The 22840-nt window shown below is 37.9% G+C and overlaps 2 protein-coding genes and 1 pseudogene across 2 annotated transcripts; 2 read left to right on the plus strand and 1 right to left on the minus strand.

Moving 5' to 3' along the window:
* The first annotated feature begins 2468 nt into the window (after positions 1 to 2468).
* LOC149198248 (dolichyl-diphosphooligosaccharide--protein glycosyltransferase subunit STT3B-like) lies at positions 2469 to 9980 on the plus strand (annotated as a pseudogene).
* A 2059-nt stretch (positions 9981 to 12039) lies between these two features.
* Positions 12040 to 13215, minus strand: LOC149198249 (uncharacterized). The gene has a single exon (XM_089408970.1). The coding sequence runs from the start codon at positions 13213 to 13215 to the stop codon at positions 12040 to 12042; it is 1176 nt and encodes a 391-aa protein (XP_089265096.1).
* Positions 13216 to 21970: 8755 nt separating this feature from the next.
* Positions 21971 to 22606, plus strand: LOC149198250 (uncharacterized). The gene has a single exon (XM_089408971.1). The coding sequence runs from the start codon at positions 21971 to 21973 to the stop codon at positions 22604 to 22606; it is 636 nt and encodes a 211-aa protein (XP_089265097.1).
* Positions 22607 to 22840: the final 234 nt, after the last annotated feature.

Genomic DNA, 22840 nt, shown 5'->3' on the forward strand with positions numbered 1-22840 from the left:
GAATGGCATTACTAGCCACTCATACAACCCTTCATTGGTCTTGAAGGCTGTCTTCCACTCATCCACTTCCCTTATTCGAATTTGATGATAACCACTCTTTAAATCAACCTTTGAGAAATATGCTGCCCCGCTCAGGCAGTCCATCATATCGTCCATCCGTGGCAGTGGAAATCTGTACTTGATGGTCATTTTATTGTTGGCCCTTGAATCCGTGCACATTCGCCATTCTCCTCCTTTCTTGGGAGCGAGAATTGTTGGAACTACGAAGGGGCTCAAAATATCCCTTATCAGCTCTTTATCTAGCAATTCCTGCACCTGTTTTATGATTTCCTCATTGTCTTTGGGGCTCATCCGATATGCTGCCTTATTCGGTAGACTTGCTCCAGGTATAAAGTCAATATGATGACTTATACTTCTCTTCGGAGGTAATTTATTTGGTAAGTCGTCCACTACAATATTGCTGAATTCCTGCAGCATTTTTTGAATTTCCGCAGGCAAATCTGACACCTCTGTGTGTAACAACATCGTTTTTACTCTTCTCACAACAACATAGTTCACTTCACTATCTTCAATCTGCTTCAAAAACTGTTTTCCACCCATTAGTAACACTCTCGTCCCGCTTGTTTCTGCTATCTCCTCCTCCTTGATGGGCATAAGTGTGTGTTTGATCCCATCTTTAACAAAATTGTAACAGTTTTTCTTCCCATCATGCACTACTTTCCGGTCATACTGCCATGGCCTTCCTAGCAATATATGACATACGTCCATCGGCATAATATCACAAATAACCTTATCCTTATACCTGCCAATATGGAACTCAACTTCACACTGTTCGGCCACCAACAGTGGATGGCCTTTCTGCAACCACGACACCTTATAAGGAGTGGGGTGCTTCAACCGCTTCAAACCCAACTTCTCTACCATCTCCGTGGCAACCAGATTATCCGTGCTCGCACTGTCGATAATCAGCTTGCAACATTTTCCGTGCGACTTACAAACTGTCTGGAATAATTCTTTCCTTTGAGTTTGTTCAGCTATTTCTTTGGCTGGTTTCAACAACACTTTATTTAGAACTAAGGCTTCCCCTGTTTCTGACACATTTTCTGCTTCCTGGGGAGGTACCTCTGCTTCCTCTGGTTGTGCAACATACGCTCCTCTTTGACCAACTTGTTCTGCTTCAAGACACTCAAAATATCTGTGCCCCCACTTGTGGCACTTGTAGTACTGATAGTTAGCTCCTCTGCCTCAGCCATTTCCTCTTCCTCGCTGATATGGCCTGCCACCTCTAGTGCTGTCTCATTTTTCTGTTGTCCTAGAAGTTTTGGAACTGTTGCCTTCTTCACTATTGCTGGTAGTTCGTCCTCTGCCATAAGACTGTCCTTTTCCTCTGTCGGTTCCTCGTCCTCTCCTAGCATTTTTCTTTCTAGCGATCTTCTCTTCTACCTTTATGGCACTCTGGTAAGCTTCCTCTATATTTTTCGGGGAAAGAATGCTGATTTCATCCAATATTTCCAATCTCAAACCATTTACATACCTTGCTGTCTTCTCTGGGGTGTCCTCTGTGTAACCAGCTCTTAAATTTACCCGGTAGAATTCTTCCGTATATTCTCTCACTGTCATCCCTTTTTGCCTCAAATTCTGCACTTGCCGATGCAGTGCAATCTGGTAATCCTTGGGCAGAAATCTGCCCTTCAACTTGGCCACCATCCTTGGCCATTTATTTATTGGCAACTTGTTCATCCTTCTTCTTTCCGCTTGGACACTATCCCACCACAGGGCTACGTGTCCTTTCAGCTTTGTTGCAGCGAACTTAACTCTCCGATCTTCACTGACCTCTTCACACTCAAAATATTTGTCCAATTCACTGATCCAGTCCAACAGAACTTCTGTGGACAAGATGCCGTCATAATTTGGAATTTCTGGTTTAGGCTTGCTACTAGCCAATAGGACTGACCTCAACAATCTCATTTCCGGCCCTTCTTCATCTGATCCATCTGTTGTAACTATGGCTTCTTCTTCGCTGTCATCTCCTACCTCTGGATCCCTTCTCCTTCCTGCTTCAACTGCCTCCAAACGGGCAGTAAGGATCCTGATTTCCTCCCGCAATCCTTCCTCTGCTGCTCTCCGAGCACCTCTTCCACGACCTTGTCTTCCAACCTCCATTTCTCAGGAAAACTCTAAATCCTGCTCTGATACCACTATGATGGGACTAGCCCGTAACTATGACTAAGTTTATTTAAATGTTGATTAACAAATAATTTGGGATCTATGTGTATGATTAGGATTAAGCGAATGATTATTCGGGATATTTGGTTGTTGGCATTTATGTTGGAATTAATGTGGATCTATTGGCTGTACTTTCCTCGATTTCTGTTTTCCCGCTCTCCGGTTCTACCAAAACCCTTGTTCCACTTTCATTCAATCATTTCTTGTTTGCATTTTCGCTGCGATGAGGGTTTATGCCTGCAATGAGGGTTTGTGCTCGCGACTGTGTAGAGCTTGGCAGCAAGGTTCTGTGTGCGCCAAGCTATGAGTTCTTCCATCTAGTGGCGAGAAATCTCTACCTGCACATGCAGCTTCGTCGCCTGGTTGCTTGGGCACTGTATGGAAGGTTTCTTCGTCTGTGTGAGAGGGTTATTGTTGTTTCCGTCTACGTGGTTATTATACCTTCCTCTGTTCCATTGTTTCGTTCTGTTACAGTCTTTCTAGTTGGCTTTCAGTTGTTAGCTTATGGTTGATGGATGACTATTCTGTATTCTGACAGGTTGCAGTCACGGTGGCTTCCTCAGCTTCGCGGTCCTGGCAAGGTAAGCTATCCCTTCATGCTATAGCTTGCCCTGTTCATTTTTCTTCAACACTAACAATGTTTGCTCCTTTGTCTGCAGGGTTTCACCATTGACTGTGGCTCAGTTGGGTTTCGTTCCTCCAACGAGAATGCTCTTCAGGTAAGCGATTTTTCTGGCTGTGCTTTCAATTCTCTTTTTATTTTGTTACTTCCTGGCTATACTCGGCATACATTTGACTGAAAATACTCTGTTGGCTCACTGTGCAGGTGAGGGTTTGTTTCCAGGCATGGTCTACAAAACGGCTACGAGAAATGGCTCCAGTAGGGTCGTTCTCTGCTACTGTTGTCAGTTTGTAGTTTCGTTGTCTCTATCGTGTCACTGGGCAAAGTCCAAGTACTCCTTCGTTTGATTATCTTTGTTTCTGAGCGACCCAAGTTCTATATGTATCTAAACTTCGACTGTGGTTCGGCTCTGAACACTTGTAATTTTATTCGCCTTTCTGTGGTGATCGACTAGGGTCCAACCCTAACTTTCAATGTTTTGCTATATCGTGTTTTTTTTTCTCTGTTCTTAATTGAGCATTCATGACTGTTTGAATGTATACTAGTATTATGGTTATAAAAGGAATTAACAGGAAAATTCTATGTAATTCGTTTACCTCTGTTTTGGGGTCATTATTCAGTAGTTATATTCTCGTTTGGTTTCGAACTAGCTCGTACTGTTGTTTGCTTTCATATATTTGGACACCGCTATTGTTGTTGCCAAAACTCTGTGCTGGGAATGTTCATTTGGTTTCTTCGTTTACTCTCTCTTTTTAATAGAAAGGAAAAAAATATAATAGATAGGAACGCACAGTGCTATTTAGTTTGCATACTCAGTAGTTAGAGGAAAGCAAATGAATGTCATGGAAAAATTGTTACAGATGGATTTAGATATTCGGATGAAAAATTACTTTCTCTTTATTGTATTTCCCTTCTCATGCATTGAACCCCTCCAGAATGTATTATATTGGTTTTTGTATTTTATTTAGACAGTTACTTGAACTGTTCTCGGTTACCCTTCAGTTACTTTTATAGTTACAGAATTGATGACTATGCTGGGTTTTCTTGTGCTGTAGGATTTACAATATTATATTTTTTTTATGAAAATATAGCTGTAGAATGGATTAATAAAATGACAGAACAATGTAACTATAATGACCCTGTCCTAACTGTACTGTTCCTAATATTCCTTAACTAATAATAATAATAAAAAAAAAACTAGTTTCTAGACACTGCTTTATTCAGTGAATGTAAATGAAACTAAAAGACATTGAACTTGTCCTCCTTAGCTGAGACCAACACCCGGTCATGGTGCCCTTAGCTGGATGCTCCTGCATCAATGCCATTCAAAAGTGTTGATAGCCATGAGCAAGTCGGTTCATGATGATATCTCTCGCCTTACAACAAATTACGATAATACATTATCCTGGTTTGGTGACCAGATACGATAATGTCATAACCATCAAGTTCCATGATCATGGTAGGCTTACTCATTACTGAGAACCCTTATTTTTCAGGTATTTTACACAACTTTTAATTTAGACTCCAATAATTTTATCATAAATGGGGAGACAAATCTTCTCCTTAAGAGATTGGGATGACTTAGAAGAATCATAAAAATAATAAACTTGTTTGTTGCTTTTTGTTTCTTTAGCAAGAGCTGTTTATAATATAATTTGTTGCAAAAACATAATTATCTATTATATAATAAAGTTAGAGATCATCAAAATGATAAAGAAAAACAATATAATAAGAGTTTCAAATATGAATCTTAAAAAACAGAAATTTGATCATTATTTTGATGTTCTTCCTTTTACCAATGAATTTTATTAAATAAGAGTAAATATTTCCCATGTATCAAACCAAATATGGGTGGAAAATTCCCTCCAACTAAAAGGTTGGTAATATCGTCAAAATCACACACAAGGGAATTTTCAAAAGGAAACAAAATGTGATGTTGTGGAATCAGATCGAAAAGAAAGAACAAAGATAAATGTAAACCAAACTAAAATAAAGCAAATCATTACAAGAAAATCATGAAATAGGCATAAATCAAATAAGATAAAAGTAATATCTTGACATAAGGAATTTAAGATCTTGTTATGTATTTTTCAAGTCAAAATTGCTTTGGAAGTTCAGGGCCTGAAAAACTGCTAAAAATAGTAAATGTTGAAATGAACAAGGAAATAGATGAAACTGACTCGGGGGTGTAGGTGGAATAGGAAGGTAGCCACCAATATCCACCTGGATCATTCCTTCCCCCTTACGAAGAAATGTTCTCCATTGCATGCAGAGCCTCCATGAGGTGAGGAAATTATTGTTGAACTTGGCCCCTGGTGAACCACTTGCCCTGGTGAAGTAGTTGGCTTGCTTTGACAACTCGATATAGTTGTATCCTCTGTTGGCAAGTGTTCTTGATTTTTGTGTCCATGATTTGATCAGTCGTGGTCCATTCCATGCAGTTTGGATTGAGCTTTGTTGGTGAGAGCTATTCTGCAATGTTAGATGTGTCCAAAAATGGTGGAAGGTACGACCAAAGGAAATCTACATTGAACACTGGGTGTAGACCAAGGAATGGTGGGATGCTGAGCTTGAAGGAATTATCACCATGTTTTAGCTGCTGCAACAACCCCTCCAAAAATTCCTAAATCCTTACAATTTTTGGAGCCCTTGTATCATGCAAGATTTCCTGCACCTTTGGGATCTGTTCAAAATCTCGCCAGACCAGAAGAGCCTCGTAAGAACCTAAGTTTTCCTGCTAAGTGAAGCTAAGTTGCAAAATCATGTTTAAGCAAGTCAGTTGCATCTTCAAAATACGACTCTATCAAACATTTGTGACCCTTGTGACTATTGCGACATGTGCGACTCACATGTTGCTAAGTTGCAAAGGTTGCAAGGATCGGAATCAATGCTCGTTAAGACCATGCGACCCTTGTGACCTTGCGACCAACAAGTCGCAAGGTCGAATAGGTCACATTGGTCGCACTTGACACTCGACCATGTCAAATAATATTTTGGATCAATCATGTCAAATAAAATACAATAATGAAAAACTTAAAACAATCATGCACTACCTTTCCTCTAGTCAATTTGTTTTCTCTCCTCAGCTTGGATCCTTAGTTAAGATGGATCTATGTTAGTTCTTAGTAATATTATTTATATTTCATCTCTTTATATATAAAAGTATTCTCATTTTAATTTTACTAAAACCTTGATTTAATTTCTATGGGAATATTTTTAGTAGTTGTGAGGATAGAGGGTTTAGATATATCTCAAAAGTAATGATAACCCTTTTCCTTTAGATTTAATTAAAAAAATGTTATAAAATAAAATTAAAATAAAATATTTATAAAATATTTTCATTGTGAAATAAGTTATGTGTTTTTGATAAGTCATGGTATTGGCCTATGGTATTTTAAAAGCCCATTTACATGTTAATAATATCCATGGTAAAGTGGGGGTGAACATCCATGGTTAAGAATCGTTTCATATTGTTATAAAATATTTTGATTGTGAAATAAGTTATGGTTTTTGGGCATGTTGTATTAATAAGTCATGGTATAGTAACAAAAGTCATTCACAAGTTAATAACAAAATCAAAATATAACAAATTGACTTTAACTTTAACTTTTTATTATTAATTGAGCGAACTTTTAAATATTTACATGCCTTGGTTTTATATTACTTTTTTTTAATTACTTTTAATTTTTTAATAATTTAGGTGACATTGACATTAGATTGAATTTGTTAAATGTTAAACATTTACGCTGACATCCACCCCATACTAGGCTATATAACACAATAAAGATGTTATTTTAATTTAATGGATTAAAAATAATTATCATTTATAAATATTTTTTTAATGGAAGAGTAATTATTTTATTTTATATTATAAAAGATGTGAAGTTATTTAATTTTATAATAAATTTATAATTAGTTGTTAACATTCGATAATACAAAAAGTTAGAGTTTTATTGATGGGACAAAGAAACTATATTTTATTGAGGTTATCAGACATACATGTGCGGATTGTATCTATGATTTGGAAGTTCATCATCATATCTTTACAAGGTTTACAAGTCATTTCAAGTGCTAACAACCTCCAATGATGTTAGGAAACTTCTGTCACACCTAGAAGGCTATACCTTTTGGTGGAATAGGGAATAGCTTGAAGGAGTCTCATTGGTCCAAGCATTGTTTTCAAAGGCAAAGCATTCGAAGAATGTCTAGTTGTGTCAATGTGTGTTTCTTTCAATGGTGTAGGCCTTAAGAGTTTGTCATAGATTTATGGCTTAAATATGCAATAATACCAAGCTAAGTAATGATATCAAATCATTAGGCATTTTTTAATTGTTGGATAATATTTGAGATAATCCTTCAACCACTTCCTCTTGAATGAATAATTAGTAGTTAGATCTTACAAAAAACTCCAATATCTATTAAAAAAAGAAACACTATTTTATTAAGTGAACTGGAGCTAATATTGAATATCTTCTTAAAGATTGTTTCATTCATTCTTCTTTGTTTATAGTTTGTATGCCTAGTCTTCCATCCAATTTCAATGTGAATCTCATGACAATTTGCTCTTTTTTAGCACTATCAAATTTCTTCTATTTCATATAGTAAATAGGTCATTTTAATATTTTATCTTATGGTTGATCCGAATGGAAAGTGATATCCACCAATGATATTGAATGATGTAGCTCAAAAAGACACCAAAAATACAATAAATAATGGGCCTCACCTTTCAAAAAGATGGATTCGTCGACCATGATGTAGTTGTAACAATTTTTCTCAATTAATAAAAAGTTATATTTTTTCATAGGTTGTGATGAATTCAATGTGTGTATTTTTTTATCATTTTTTTTAGAATAATTTCAAGAAATGTTTTGTGATCTCTCCTCTCTCTCATCATTCAAGCCTCCCAAAACTTAAACCCCGAGATCTAGATGAGTGGTTTCAGAGCAGGTTATGACTTTGTGGTAGTTTGATTTTAATAAAGGTTTCTAGCTTCCCAAAACTTAAACACTAAGCTCTGGATGAGTGGTTTTAGAGTAGGTCACGACTCTATGGAAATTGGGGTTTTATAATGGTTTCTAGGGTGGACCCGTTAGCTTCATTCCATAAATTGTCCCATCTACAACTTTTTGGATACCCTTTGTTAAGAATACCCTCAGTTGATGCTTCTTGCCACATGGCTTGCTTCCACAATTACAGAACCATAGTTTCACATATGAAACCATGCACACAAGATTCATTGAGTAAAAACCCTAGAAAACTCGGGAATAGTTGTGATTAATATATTAATGTAATGACTAGGAAATTGAAAATAGAATTGAACTCTATAATGACACCTCTAAGCCTAAAGATTGAAACCCTGTAACTCTTCGTGAGGAATTTTAGGCTCAAAACAGAAACAATAGGAGTTATTATTGCAGATGGGGATTCTTAGTTTGGTATATGTCCTCACATTTATAATGATATTTTTCAGTGTGCTTCAATATGAAAGAATGATCCATGAGTCCAATTCGTATTTCAACTATATAACCACTTTGTACTTGATGTAAAAAGGTTTCTATGAAATCTAGAATTGGTTTGATTTGAGAGCTGGTATCCCTTGGGTAGAATCATTTGAGGAACCCTTTACCCTAGTCTTCTAGTCATTGCCTCTTCTTTATTGGACTCTCATATTTCTTTGCTTTGCAATGAACATAAGTTTGTGTGTTGATGGCACCATTTTTTTGTCGAATACCACTCTGGTTGGTTATTTTTCTGGTAAGGAGATTTGGGATTCTGGCACCAAACTTGCAGTAGTAGCAACATCTTTGATTTCCATTATTCCCTCATATATTTCTTAGTATTTTTTTGGATGTATGATAATGAAGGGGTGGTGATATTTTCCCTACTTTTAACTTTCTACTTGTTTGTGAAGGTTGTCAAAACTAGATCCCTGGCCTAGTCGGTCGCCTCAACTTTCACTTAATTTTATATGATCTATCTGAGGAGGTTATATTCCAATCATTAATTAATTCCAATCTATGTTGTGGCTCTTCTAGTGACTAGGAGATATTCATTACGATTATACATCGCATATAATTGAATGTACATCTCGGGAATGCTTCGTGCGATGAAGATCTGATTTGTATGGTTTAATGAGCATGTGTAGAATGGAGAACACATGGATGCCATGGGATTCTTCTTCTTGTTGCAAGTATTTTACTTTGTAGACCAGGTTAAACATAACCTAGATGACCCAAAACTCTTTCAAGCCTTTTTGAAGATAATTGTGACTAGCGCAGTAAGAGTAGGGCACTTAACACTTGGACTTGGCATGACATCATATATCTCCTTGCATTGGGTTTTTCTACTCCCTTCTTGATCCAACATATGTAAAATATTATATACCATTCATTGCCTCTATTTCAGAGCATTAACCAATAGTTTGATCATCATTTATGGTTGAGTTTCACATCTTTCTTTTCTTCTTCCCAACAAGGCTCTACTTTTTTTTCAAAAGATTTACAGATGACACTATTTTTGTTGTGCTATATGGTCTTACTAGTTTATATTGATTTATGGTTCATATAATCCTTGTCGTAGCTCTAGTCATGTGTCTAATAAGTGCTATAGTAATATCTTCACCTGTGAAAAATGATGGAAACACTTGGCCACTCTGGTTCATAGTAAGCCTAATTCTGCATCTACGACTACCCATAAAGGCTCAAGTAATTTAAAGCCATCTGCAAAGGTTTCTACAAATCAAGGATTGTCATTCTAGAGAAAGGGTACAAGAACCATATTCTTAGGTGTACCTTACTTACTTACGAGATATGTCAGCCACTGCACCTAGGTGACATCAAAGGCATATTCATCTCCCTTTATTAGTCTTGTTGTTAGGTGTACCCATGGTGAAAGGGTTATCTTTAATGACAAGAGTGAAGCATACTTATGGATATAAAAAAATACCCCTCTTGATGTGAAGATAAACTCATGATGGGACTATAGATATTAAATCGCAACAATGGGAAACAAAATTATTATTATTGACAATAGTACATGGAACAATACACACATTGCCATTGTTTTTATATTTTGTGATTTCTCTCCTCTCTCTCGGCATTCAAGCCTCTTGTATCTTAACCCCAAGATCTAGATCAACTATTTATGGTTTTCTTATAACATATTATCTATCTCTTATTCTTAATTTATTCTTCATATCATTATTTCAATTTAAATTTGTTTATGATAATGCTTTTAATGGTATATCAATAATTTTAAGGGAGACCTCTTCATTTATCTAACTTTAATGTTTAAGCCAAAAATCAAAATTTTTCTAGTTGACATTTTGATATGGCTTAGGTTATTATTACTAGTATTTCAAGCAATTCTAGGAAGCATCTCATTATTCATGTTGATTAACTTGTACTTGTAAATAAACACTGACGATAACCTTATTCTCAATGGATAGAATCTCAATGGCCAAAATTAAAAAACTTATTAAGTGAAACCATTTATGCACTTTCTCACATTATGTGAATGTCGCATAGGGTAAATATCATCATCATATAATATGTACTCACCTTGAGGGACTCAGGTAGATTTGAGCTTTGACAATGACAACTTTGACGTGGCAAGACAAACAACATGAGCTAAACCTTGGGGCTATCTATCTATCTATTTATATATCTATAGAGGAGTATTTGTATTAATAAGCAAAATAATTGTGATATTGTTATGTAGTGTTGATAAATTCCATTTCCTTATAGAGCTATAAGTATAGAGAATGAGAATCATAACATTTTCAAAATAGTGTAAGCTAGAAATATTGCAGTTCTTTTACTCTAAAATTTGCAAGTTTAACTTCTTATAAAACTTTTTGTAAGGGAAAAAATATATAAATATAAATTGACTAGAAACTTACATCATTTTGACTTAATGACTATGGTCTCCTCATTGGTGGTGTCAACCTCCTCCTAATATATGATATATACCCCAAGGTTGGTAGAGTCTTTAAGGAGTGCTTCCAGTGGAGGGAGCTTCACATGATTTGCAAGGCAGGTAAGCAGGGCCCAAACAATAGTCTAGAGAGAGACATTTAATTCATTCACATTCCCTCCTAATATGGTGAGAGAATTGTTAGAGTTAATTACCATTCATGAAGAGTTAGAATGTATTTAACAACTTCAACATAACAGAGGTCATTACCTATATCGATGTCACCATGCATAGACTTGAATTAGGATCTTTGGATCTCTCTTTTCTCAATTAATGTTGTTAGGATGGTCTTCATACCTCTCAATTCCATTAAATTACCATTTAGATAATGAGGATCCTCCCTTGTGTCTCTAACAATTGTTGGTCCTAACACTCCATTGAAAACAGTGAAACATCCAAACCAAGGGGAGACATATATTAATGACCAAACTCTACACAATTTTCCCCAAGTACTAGAGAAGGAAATAAACCTTAGAGATTAGAGGAATGCAATGATGAAATATCAAAGAATCACATGTTTGATGGCTAAGGGAGATGTTGTATTAAATTCCCTTATTTACTAAGATGTCCTCCAACCAAAAAAAGAGAAGAAAAAGTCCAAAGCAACTATATCTTCAATCCTACATTGTATAAATTTGATGGGCACTCCTACTGGTCAAGTAATTTTTTTATGACATGTCTCTTTTTAAATTTTCACTTCACATGACATTTTATATTTATTGATGCCCATCATTCAAATGTTATTATTATATCTATTTTATTAATTTTTTATAGAGAAAAAGTTATGTTGATATAAATTTTGTGGTTTATCTTTTTTTTTTTTCCGAGGAAAAAAGCCGAAATTTTCTATTAATAAAAATAAAAAAGTTACAATCAGATGAATAAACATTCAGCAGAAAACTGCTTGAGGCAGAAAGATATAACCATCCTTCTCCATGATGTCATCAAGCATGTCTTTTACAAAAAACCAGTAAGTTCTTCTGAACTTCGGCCTGAAACAGCCATACCAAAAAATATTGAGGCTGTCTAGAAAGTCTGGGTCTCCTTGTTAAAAGGAAAACAACCCGCATAATAACAACCAAAAGTTCTGTCGAGCTTCTCCGAATTTAAAAAGAGATGAAATAGTGTAAGAAAAAGTTCAAATATCATATGCCGCCAGTATCAAAATAATGTGTCCATTTGATCCTGGAGCAATTACAGCATGTAACAAAAAAACATTAAGTGTAAGGGGCCATATCCGTCTCACGGATCTGGTCCTGGACCTGCTCTTTTATCCTCCACGAACCCACAGCCTGTTGTAAACCTGCTTTAGAATACCTGTCTGCTTCATCATTTTTGTCCCTGTAAATATGGTCAAGAGAGAAAACAGTAAATGAAGATTTTAGATTTTGAATTTCTTCTAACAGAGGCATCAACATATAATTCCGACATCTAAATTTTCCATTGACCCAGTTTACAACATTTGAAGAATCTCCAAAAATCTGAACTGTGAGGACCTGTCTATGAATGAGCCAGCAAAGGAGAAGTTTTAAGGCTGATAGTTCGGCAAAGTTATTTGTGCCCATCCCGAGACCCACTGAGGCTTTTAGCGAATGCGAGGGACTAAGATGAATAATAATTCCAGCACCAGTGGAGTTGTTTTGTGCTGCCCCGTCAAAGAATGCCCAAGGGATGCCTTCTTTAATAAGGATTTCCTTCCGCTGGTTCGAGGATGTAGGGCCTTCCGGCTCAGGAATGCTTGCAAGGATGGCTGAGCTTTGGATTGCGATTACTTCCACCGGGGTTGTTTTTTCTTTGAATATGCTACGGTTCCGGGCAATCCAAATGCCCCAGCAGAGGATAGGAGGAAGGTTTCTCAGGTTCTTCTCGGGATAGTGAGACCACCAAAATTCCCAAGCTGCAGGGAGATCTTCCCCTTCCCATCTGGAGTTAATGTTCAGAAGTTTTTTTGTTTCATCCCAGACTTGTCTAGTGAAGGGGCATTCCACAAATAAGTGTGGGATGGATTCAGAAGCTGCCAGGCATAAGGGACATCTACTCGGCCCCTGCTTGAAGCGTGCTTGAAGGATTTCCCAAGAAGGGATCTTTCTTTTAAGCGCACACCAGAGGAAAATTCTGGCTTTTTTGGGGCATTTCAGTTTGAACAGAGGCTTTGCCCACCAAACAGGAGGATCCCATCCCTTTCTCTTCATCAGGAACTTATAGCCAGCCTTTGGGGAGTAGAGTCCTGTCTCAGCATGAGCCCACACTAGGGAGTCTGGATGGTCCTTTATTCTGACATTTGACCGCTTAAGTTCATGGATGAAGGCCTGCCATTCGATTCTCCAGGTGAGATCAATGCCCAATTCCTCTACAGATTTCCATTCCTGACCCCAAATGGAATATAACTCCATGTTTGCTATCTGACTTAACCTGTGGATTCCCTTTGTATCTAGATGAGCGAGAAGACCAGGGGATAATGCAAAAAGATCGTTGCACCCTACCCACGGATCCCTGCCAATCCGTAGATTTTCTCCATTCCCCACCTGCCAAGCAAGTCCTTGTTCTATAATTTTGAATGCCTCTGAAGTGGCCTTCCAGATTACCGAGCAATTCCTACCTTTTTTGTTTGGGCTCTGAATCCAATCCTCTAGCGGAACTGGGTCAATATACTTTCTTTTGACCACTCTAGTCCAAAGGTTCTCCGCTTTTATAATTCACCATCCTGATTTTTCTGCCAGAGATTGACTAAAATCAATGAGATGCTTGATGCCCACTCCCCCCATTCCTTTGGTCTAGCAATCTTATCCCAAGCTACCCAGGGAAGGACCGAAACTTCTTTGGCTCCCAACCACAGAAATCTGCTACAGATTTGCTTGATTTTATGAAGAACTCCTTTAGGGATCCAGGTCAGAGCAGCCCAAAAGACCGGGATGGCCTGGAGAACAGAGTTTATCAGGGTTAGCCTGCCAGCCCTAGATAGCCATTTGAAGCTCCAGTGGGAAATCCTTTGTTCAATTTTTGCCACCAGCCAATTCCAATCCTGCTTTCGGTATGAAGATGGTTTTAACCAAAACCCCAGGTACTTGAAAGGCTGATCCATACTGCAGATTTCAAAGGGCAAGTATGATGTGATCAAAATCTCCTCTTGCCTGGTGAAAGCTTCCATAATAAAGTGCGACTTCCTGGGATTTATTTGAAGCCCTGTAGCTTTCAGAAATAGATCAAGAATGTCTTTAAGCTCTTTTAGTTCATTTATATTCCCATTTGTAAACAATAAAATATCATCAACAAATAGGAGATGAGTTATGAAAAGATTTACAGCTACTTCCAAACCTGTAATCAAACCTGATCTCTTAGCTTTTGAAATCAATCTGCTGAGGCCTTCAGCAGCCAAAAGAAAGAGCAAAGGAGAGAGAGGGCATCCTTGTCTCAAGCCTCGCTGACTTTTGAAGAATTGGGATGCAGCCCCATTTATCAAAACAGCAAAACATACATTTGAAATGCATCCCATTATCCAATTTATGAACTCCACCTTAAAGCCAAGGTGAGTCAATAAAAGTCTGAGGTACGACCAGCTAATCCTGTCGTATGCTTTGGAAAGATCTAATTTAAGCACCGCCCCTTTTTTCTTTGCTTGTCTGATGCTGTGGATGGTTTCCTGGGCCACCCCAATGGCTTCATGAATTTGTCGACCATCCAGGAATCCAAATTGCTCGTTGGAAATACAAACTGAAAGAATGGGCTTCAGGCGGACCGCAATGATTTTTGCTATGATCTTGTAGATAGCATTGCAGAGAGAGATAGGTCTGAAATCTTCAAAAGATTCCGGATCCTCTTTTTTCGGGATGAGGGCAATGAAGGTTGCATTAAAAGGACCATAGATTTCTCCTTTTTTCCTTGACTCCTCCACAACATCTGTAAGCTCTTCACCAATATGATCAAAGAAATGAGTAAACAGCTCTATGGTCCAACCATCCGGACCCGGACTTTTGTCTTTTGGCATTGATTTTATGACACTTTCTACTTCCTCCTTAGTCACTTCTCTGAATAGATTTTCTGCTTCCTCCTCCTCCACAAAACGAGGGAAAGCTTGGGCAGTCCGAATGATTTCGGCTATAGAAATTCCCCCTGGGTCAGCAAAAAGGGATTGAAAGTGATTCTTACCCAGATTAGCTACAGCCTCAAAAGTGGAGTGCTCCCTTCCTTCAGAGTCCTTTAATTTCCAAATAGTATTTGCGTTTTTCCGCCCCTTTGCATAATTATGGAAGAATTTTGTATTTTCATCCCCCGCTTTCAACCAAATAGCCCTACTTTTCAACCTCCACTCCTCTTCTTTGTCCAGAAGAATCTTAGCTCTGCTCTTTTCTAACACCAGAATTCTTTCTTTCGCCTCTTGTGAAATGTAAGCATCAGCATCAGGATCTTCTAAAACACTTAGAGCCTCATCAATTCTGACCAATTCCTCATTTAATTTCCTCCTTCTGTCTGCAGCCCATTCAATGGTTGCTCTCTTCAGCCTTTTTAGATTCTCCATAAAATGAGCTCCTTTGTTTTCCGGAGGGGTAGGGCCCGGATGCCTCCATGTATTCCTGAACAGCTGAAGAAAAGACTCCTCCTGAAGCCAGGTAGCATTGAACTTAAACGGAGAAGCCGGCTTGGGAGGGGTCTTTGAGAACTCAAGGTAAATGGGAAAATGGTCCGAATTTCCCCCTTCACCCACCCATTGCCTGAAGAGAGGGATATAAGAAGCCAGCGACTCATTTATGAGAAAACGGTCCAATCTTTTAGCAATTCTCTCCTCTCCCGTTCTTCTGTTTCTCCAGGTCGGTTTAGCCTTTATTATGTTAACATCAATCAGATTATGAGTCTGAAGGGCTTTTAGGAAGAAATCTGCCAGAGGATCTTCCCTTGCATTGGGCCCCCAAGCTTCAGCGATCCCCAGAGAAAAGTTTAGATCTCCCCCTATAAGCAGCCTTTTGTTTTTTAACAGCTCTTTCGAGAGGAAATCATTCCAAAAGGAGGCCCGGCCCTGACAGGGACCATACACATTGATGACCAGAAAAGGCAATTCAAAATCTGGTGAAAGGATCTCCAAACCAAGAGCATGGGGCAGACCCCAGGAATTTAAAACCTTGAATCTTCCCTTTTTAAAACCAATAGCAAGACCGCCAGAATGGCCGGAGGCATCCAGAGCTGTGAAAACCCAACCCAGAAAGAGAGAGCAGAGGGAGGATTCAACATCAGCACTATTGCCCAGGGTTTCCTGGAGAAAGACCATATCCGGGTTGTGGCGGGAGATTAAATCTTTCAGAGCTAGTTTTTTGGGTTTACTAGCCAACCCCCTACAGTTCCATGAAAGACAGATCATTTGATAACCGTCTCAGGGGGTTTTGCTGCTCTAAGCGCCCCAGGGATCGACATTTGTTTACCATCCGCTACATCATATTTAGCCTTAACTTGAGCTTTAGATAAAAGAGATTTCCGCCCTCTACCTTTTTTTAAGTGACTCTTAGACGACTCAGGACAGAGACCACCAACCGTTTCCGGGACAATCTGATGACATGCAGGTCTTTTACTGTGTGATCTGAGGTTATAGTGACGGACAGGGGACGAACTACCAGAGATCTGACTCATCTTAGAGAGGTCCTCATAGTTCAAATTTAGTGTAGGAATAGCTTCTGAGAGTGATTCAATGTTTTGCAGAGGATCTTCTAAATTTGAGGCCATAGGAAAGTCTGAAGAAAAACCACCGATAAAAGATTTGGAATTTGAAGAGAGATTTAGAGAAGAAGTCTGCATACCGGTTTGAACGTCCGCAGAAGGGCCGACCGGGACGTCCAAAGGGATTTCCTTGAGCGGCTGGTCATCATCATCACGAATCGGGATCACTTCCTCCCGCTGCATGTCCTCTTCCGCCTGGGGAGCTTGATTTGCTCTCTGGAGCTCTGCTTCTGTGCTGTTCTCCTCCACCGGCTCCTCGTTTTTCCTCAGGAAACCCTCCCATTCCTCTTCTTTGCTCTTCATCTTCCTTCTTCTTTTTCCCAAGGGACAGTCCCTGGCCAAGTGCCCGTATTCATGACAACGGTGGCACCTGAAGGGGAATAGTTCATAGTCCAAAATCTGCTCATACACATAGTCCTTATATTGCAGAGTAACCGATTTTGCAAGTCCTTCCGACGGGTTTAGCCTTACAAGGATCCTCGCCACTGCTCTTTCAAAGGTATGAAGAAAGGATCTATCTGCATCCAGAAAGGTGCCCAGATGGTTTCCAATAGACATAAAAACTGAGTCCACCCAGAGAAAGGGAGGTAGATTTGGAGCCCTAACCCATACGGGTAATTCGTCTACCTTCTCCTTAGAGGCATCAAACAGAGGAGACCATCTTTTAAAAAATACAGGCCGATTCCCAAACGCCCAGATTCGTTCCTCGACCCATTCCATAGCTTCTTTACTGTCAAATTTTACCATAAACCAGCCCTTTACCAGCGTAGCAGTCGTGAAGGAATTCGCCGGTGTCTTCAACCACTGACTCTCGGCCCACTGCTTAAGGAATTTGCCAGATACATACCTTCCTCTCACTCTGCCCACAAGAGTGCTCTCCGCCACATCCAGAGCATCCTCAACCTGAACGTCCATTCCTAGTACCAAATTTGTGACCCTCTTAGTTTTCCACGATTTAGCTTTCTTCCTTTTTTCCCCTACCTTCTCTGCATCTGGAGCTGATTCTCGTTCTCCTGAGATAGGGTTTGAATTACCTGCATCCCTAAGTTGGCCGCTTCCATCTTCCACGTCTCTCAGATCCTTATACTCGGGGGGGGTTTCAACCAGTCCTTCCACCGGACTCCCTACTTCGCCTGCATCCAAAGGAACGCCTGCCTCCGCCTTTCCTGAATCAGGAGGGTTTGCAAAAACCCCCAAATTTGAGATTGTTTCCACACCCACTAAACCCTCTTCCGCCCTAGAAGATCTTTGCAAGTGGTCTTTTGGGAAAAGAGTTCTGTTTAACGCCGGGTGACTATTTCTATCCCCCAATTCTTTCCCATAACTCTATACCCCCCCCACAGTCCTCCACACCCCTTTGATATTTGGAAAATTAATAATATCCTCAAGTCCACCCGACGAAGCAAAAATTTTTGATGGGAAAAGGGACTTACTGTTTGGCGAGACGAAATTATTGCCTCTCGACGGACCTGTCCATGCATGTGGATTTGCTGCCTCGAAAACCCTACCTCCAACACTGTTAGCTTCCTCCGAAACCCTGCCTCCGACACCGAAGCCGCTTGAGAGCTCCAAGCTCTCGTCCAGTAACCCTTTAGCCGCATTTGAACGCCATATGCCTCTGCCCGAGAACAAAGTGGTCGCTTGGCTGACAGAATGCCCAAAATACTCGTCAATGTTTTCCTCCGTGGCCTCCTTTCCCCAGACGGAGAGAATATCTTCCGGGGATGGGTCAAGTTCAACTGATTCTCTTGGATTAACCATGGTAAAAAACAGCCCCGTAAAAACCTTATACCTCCCCTCAACCGCTACCCGATGGGCACAACAGAAAACACCTGATCTTCGAGACCTCCAGAGGGCACATAAAATGGTAATATCGCCTAACGGGTTCCACCATAGGGAAAAGATAACCGCATAATACGAAAATGCAAAACGAACCCCGTTCCTCAGTAACCTCAACGCCGTTTGCAGGTTTCCAGCTGGCGCCTTCTGCGACTGTCCACCTCGAGCATCTTTGTTGACCCTGCCAGCTGCGGTCCTAGCCCTGTACTGTCAAGGCCAACCCTGCGACACCTGCATCACCTAGGCCTAGGGCCTAGGGTTCCCGGATCGAACCCTATTCCCTCCATTGCCTACCCTTTATCATTTTGTGGTTTATCTTATCAATTCTACCTTGACTATAAAGAAAAATGAAACCAAGTAAAATCATAGATATATGTGTTAACTAAAAAACATATTGAATCATGTTCATTTTTGCGAAACTAGCCAATATTTAGGGAAATTATGTATAGTCGTTCTTTACATATTGAATCATGTTGGTAACTGTAAAACTAGTCAATGTTTTAGGAAAATTATGTATAGTAGTTGTTTATGTAATTCTGAAGCTTTTGCAATTCATTGAATTATTCTACAGAAGTTATCAATCAACATGTTGTCCTTTAGTTGTAATGTATTTTGAAGAGGAGCAATTGACCTCAACTTTCAATGTGATGATTTGGATTGAAAGAACAAGAAATAATAAAACAAATTTGAACTGACTTTTACTTTCAACAGGGATTTCAGAGGATTATAATATTTAAAGAAATAATAATATACAACATATGTGTTCTGAAGAAATTCATCATTGTTTAACAATTAAGGACAAATCTCTCTAGCCAACATCTCAGGATTTGCTAAAGACCCAAACCTAGTCATGCTCAAATTCAATTATGAATTTATTGAATGCATATGATCCATGATAACTTTGCATTTGATATTTGTATTTCCAACCATGAAATAGACCATTTTATGAAAAATGGGATCCATCATGAGCGTACTAACTAAACAAACTACATAGAAACTCTCAAAATCAAACAAAACATTGTTATGTCACATTTATTATTTCTATTGAACAACTAAAAAACCCTTCAATCTAGTTACTCTATCCCCATAGGTTAGCACTTTATCTAGGATACAAATGGACCATGGGAGAGAACATGAGTTTCAACCTTCAAGCTTCAAAGTTTAAGGTTCAACGTGTATGGTGTGGGATTGCATGATGTGAGTTAGGACAAAGACAATTCCAACATGCCTAAAGATCCATAGTTGATGTAGTGAGTCTCATACTATGAGCACAACTTGTGTTTTTCTCAGTGTCTATAAGCATCGTGCAATATCTTCTTACGTTAAAGTTCTAGTTCAGATTTACTTATATCTAAGCTATAGAGTTATAAATATATATGTAATAGATATCACTCTCTATCATGCACACATACGTCTCTCTCTCTCTCTCTCTCTCCCCCCCACACACACACATACACACATCGTGAGTTCAACTTGGGAGCTACACCTTGGGAGATACACCTTTATGAGGGCTATGAGAAAACTCGATGGAGTTCATTCTACAAGATTTCAAAATGATTGAATATGTTGATAAATGATGGAGTTTATTCTACAATATTTCATATGATTGAATATGTTCATGAATACTTTACGAGACAACGATCAAGACAAGTACTCATCATTGAGGGAGGGTGTTGGAGATATTAACTCCTACGTGCCTTGTGCTTAATATTTGATATCAGACATCATATGTATTGGTTATTGTAATCTCTATGTAAGTTGTTTATTTGTTTTATGTAGGAGATTGTTAGTTAGTTTGATTTAAGAGATTTTTCCAACTCATATAAATATGTAATATTGTGATGATAATAATAAATGTAGAATAGTTTGTTTGTGCAATAATTTCTACTCTCCACAATTTTATCTAAATTCATCATTCATTCTCAATACTTAATTTGATATAATATTTTGTAAGTTTATCTAGAGTTTTAAGAGTAGTTATTTATTTATTTATTAAATAGTGAGAGTACTTATCATAAATTAGTTATGTATTAGTATTAAGGATAATAATTATTAATTATTATCTTAATAGATAAAAAATAGATTATTATTGTTGCCCCCTGCTTGGATCAAAGGCAACAATATTGTTTATACATGGTTTATGATCATGCAATGCATATGCACCAACATCTACAGAATGTAATTTCCTCTTTTTAATGAAATTACAATTTTTCCTTAAGTGAAAAAACAATAAAAAATAGATAGTTTATTGGTGGTGTCTTTTTAGAATCTTCAAAAAATTAGTTGTCAAATTCATTTTCAACATGTAATTTTATATAGTTTTTTCATAAGCTTTTCCAAAGTTGCAATAGTATATTTTAAAAATAGCAGAAATACTTATTATTCAAAACTCCATCAATAATAGAGATAATTGGTATTGGTTGTTATCCATAAATGTACACTATCTTATCATAGTTATCCAAAGAATGTAAACAAATTTGGTACTGTGATGTATTTTTTATTTCTAATAAAACAAATTTTTATTTTTATTTAATATATAGTCAAAAGAAAGATGATAGAATTTGTTGTTAAAACAAAACTTATTTTTAATTTTAGATATAAAATTAAGATTAAAATATGATATAAAATATGACCTTATTGACTTGATTAATATTATTTAAAATATTAAAATTAAATTTTAATTGCTAAAAGAATCACATTCTTTAAACATCATATATATATATATATATATATATATATATATATATATATAACTTCGAGATAATATATATATATATTATCTCGAAGTCAAAAGTGAAAGTTTGCTGGTTATAAACAATAACAAATACATTAAAAGCTAAAATTTTCTCATTACAAACTATCAACAAGATACATTAAATATATTTTTAAATTATGAATTTTTAATAATAACAATAAATTTACACATATATAATTACTCCACCTGAATGTAGAAGGAAAAAACAAAAAGATTTATCTTACAAACATGTCAAAATTACTCTGATGGATAGATAATTAATTATTAGAAAAAAGTATTTTTAAATATATAAAGAAATTAAAATTATCATTCATTGCTTTTTAAATATATAAAGAAATTTAGAATTATCATTCCAATGACTTTTATTTAAATTATCACTAAAATTCATCCCAAAATAAAATTCATCCCAAAATATAAATATAGGGAAAAAAATATAAAGGAAAAATCCAGAACGCTTAGTATACGTTGTAGTGTTTTGGAAATACTGCCGTCATGTCGTACGACATTATCCAAAAATACGCCAAAAAAGAAATAAGGACAAAGAAACCATGAAATTCAGTAGGGTGACTTTCTCAACTTCCAACCTGCCTCAGTGGAATTCGTCTTCACGTGGAATTCGTCTTCCATTCATGTACTGTGGAATTCGTCCTCCAGTGGAAAACGCGGTGTACCATTGGAGTGAGTCCAGCCATTCATGTACTCGCTCTCTCCCGTTCTCATTATAATCACATGGAGTGGAGGATGTTTTTGTTCATTGTAACGCAGCTGATTGTTCATACCTACGCAAACAGAGTAGTCCATACACTTACTTTTCCTTCCAATCCCTACAGAGCAGCAGAGCACAATTCGGGATGGGCAGTTACATTTCTTGCCCTTCAAGCACTGTGAAAGTCATCCATTGGAATGGCAGCGTTCAGGACCTTTCTAAAGGCGGCTGCCGCGGGATAAAGGCGGCAAAGCTAATGCTGGACAATCCTCAGCACTTTGTATGCCACGCCAATGGCTTGCAGATCGGGCGGAGGATTAATCCTCTCAGGGCAGATGAAGAACTGGAATTGGGGCATCTCTATTTTCTTCTGCCCATGCCCAAGCTGCATTCCCTACTCTCTGAGACAGACATCGCCGCCCTGGGATTGAAGGCCAATTCCGCCATGAAAGCTAAAGCTAAAGCTAAAAACAGAAGAAGCTCCAGAGCCAGAATACTCCCTTTCTCTGGTGATCTCATGCGTCCAGAGTCAGAAACAGAAATGAAGACTGATGCATTGTTATTGGAGGAGGGGAAACAAATTAGCGGAGCGCAGGAGGAGGAGCAGCTTCTGGTGCCGGAGATGGATTTGGAAGACGATCCAGAGGTATTAGCGGCCCTTGAGCAGCTAAGATTGAACTCAAGCAAACACTGGAAGCCAAAGTTGGAGACAATTGAGGAGTTCCGGCCAAAGCTTCAGGACCTGTTGCAGTGGAATGTGGAGCAACATGAGAATTACTGAGCACATTGAATCTCATCTTTCTTCCAGAATATGGATCAATCGGAGGCTCTTTTCTTCATGTACTTCAAACTTGTATTTATTTGGGGTAGATCATTATACGATTATTATAAATATATTTAATTAATTTATAACTAGCATTTGCACCTTATGTTGCAAAGGAAACTCAGCAAGGCATAGAGTGGGGAAGAATAGGGACATGTGAATAGACATTGTTGAAAGCAAGGGTGGATGATA

Source organism: Pinus tabuliformis, chromosome 2_2 (assembly GCF_031772625.1).
Source record: "Pinus tabuliformis cultivar Carrire ecotype Pingquan chromosome 2_2, CPIR1, whole genome shotgun sequence".
In the NCBI taxonomy this organism is placed as follows: domain Eukaryota; kingdom Viridiplantae; phylum Streptophyta; class Pinopsida; order Pinales; family Pinaceae; genus Pinus; species Pinus tabuliformis.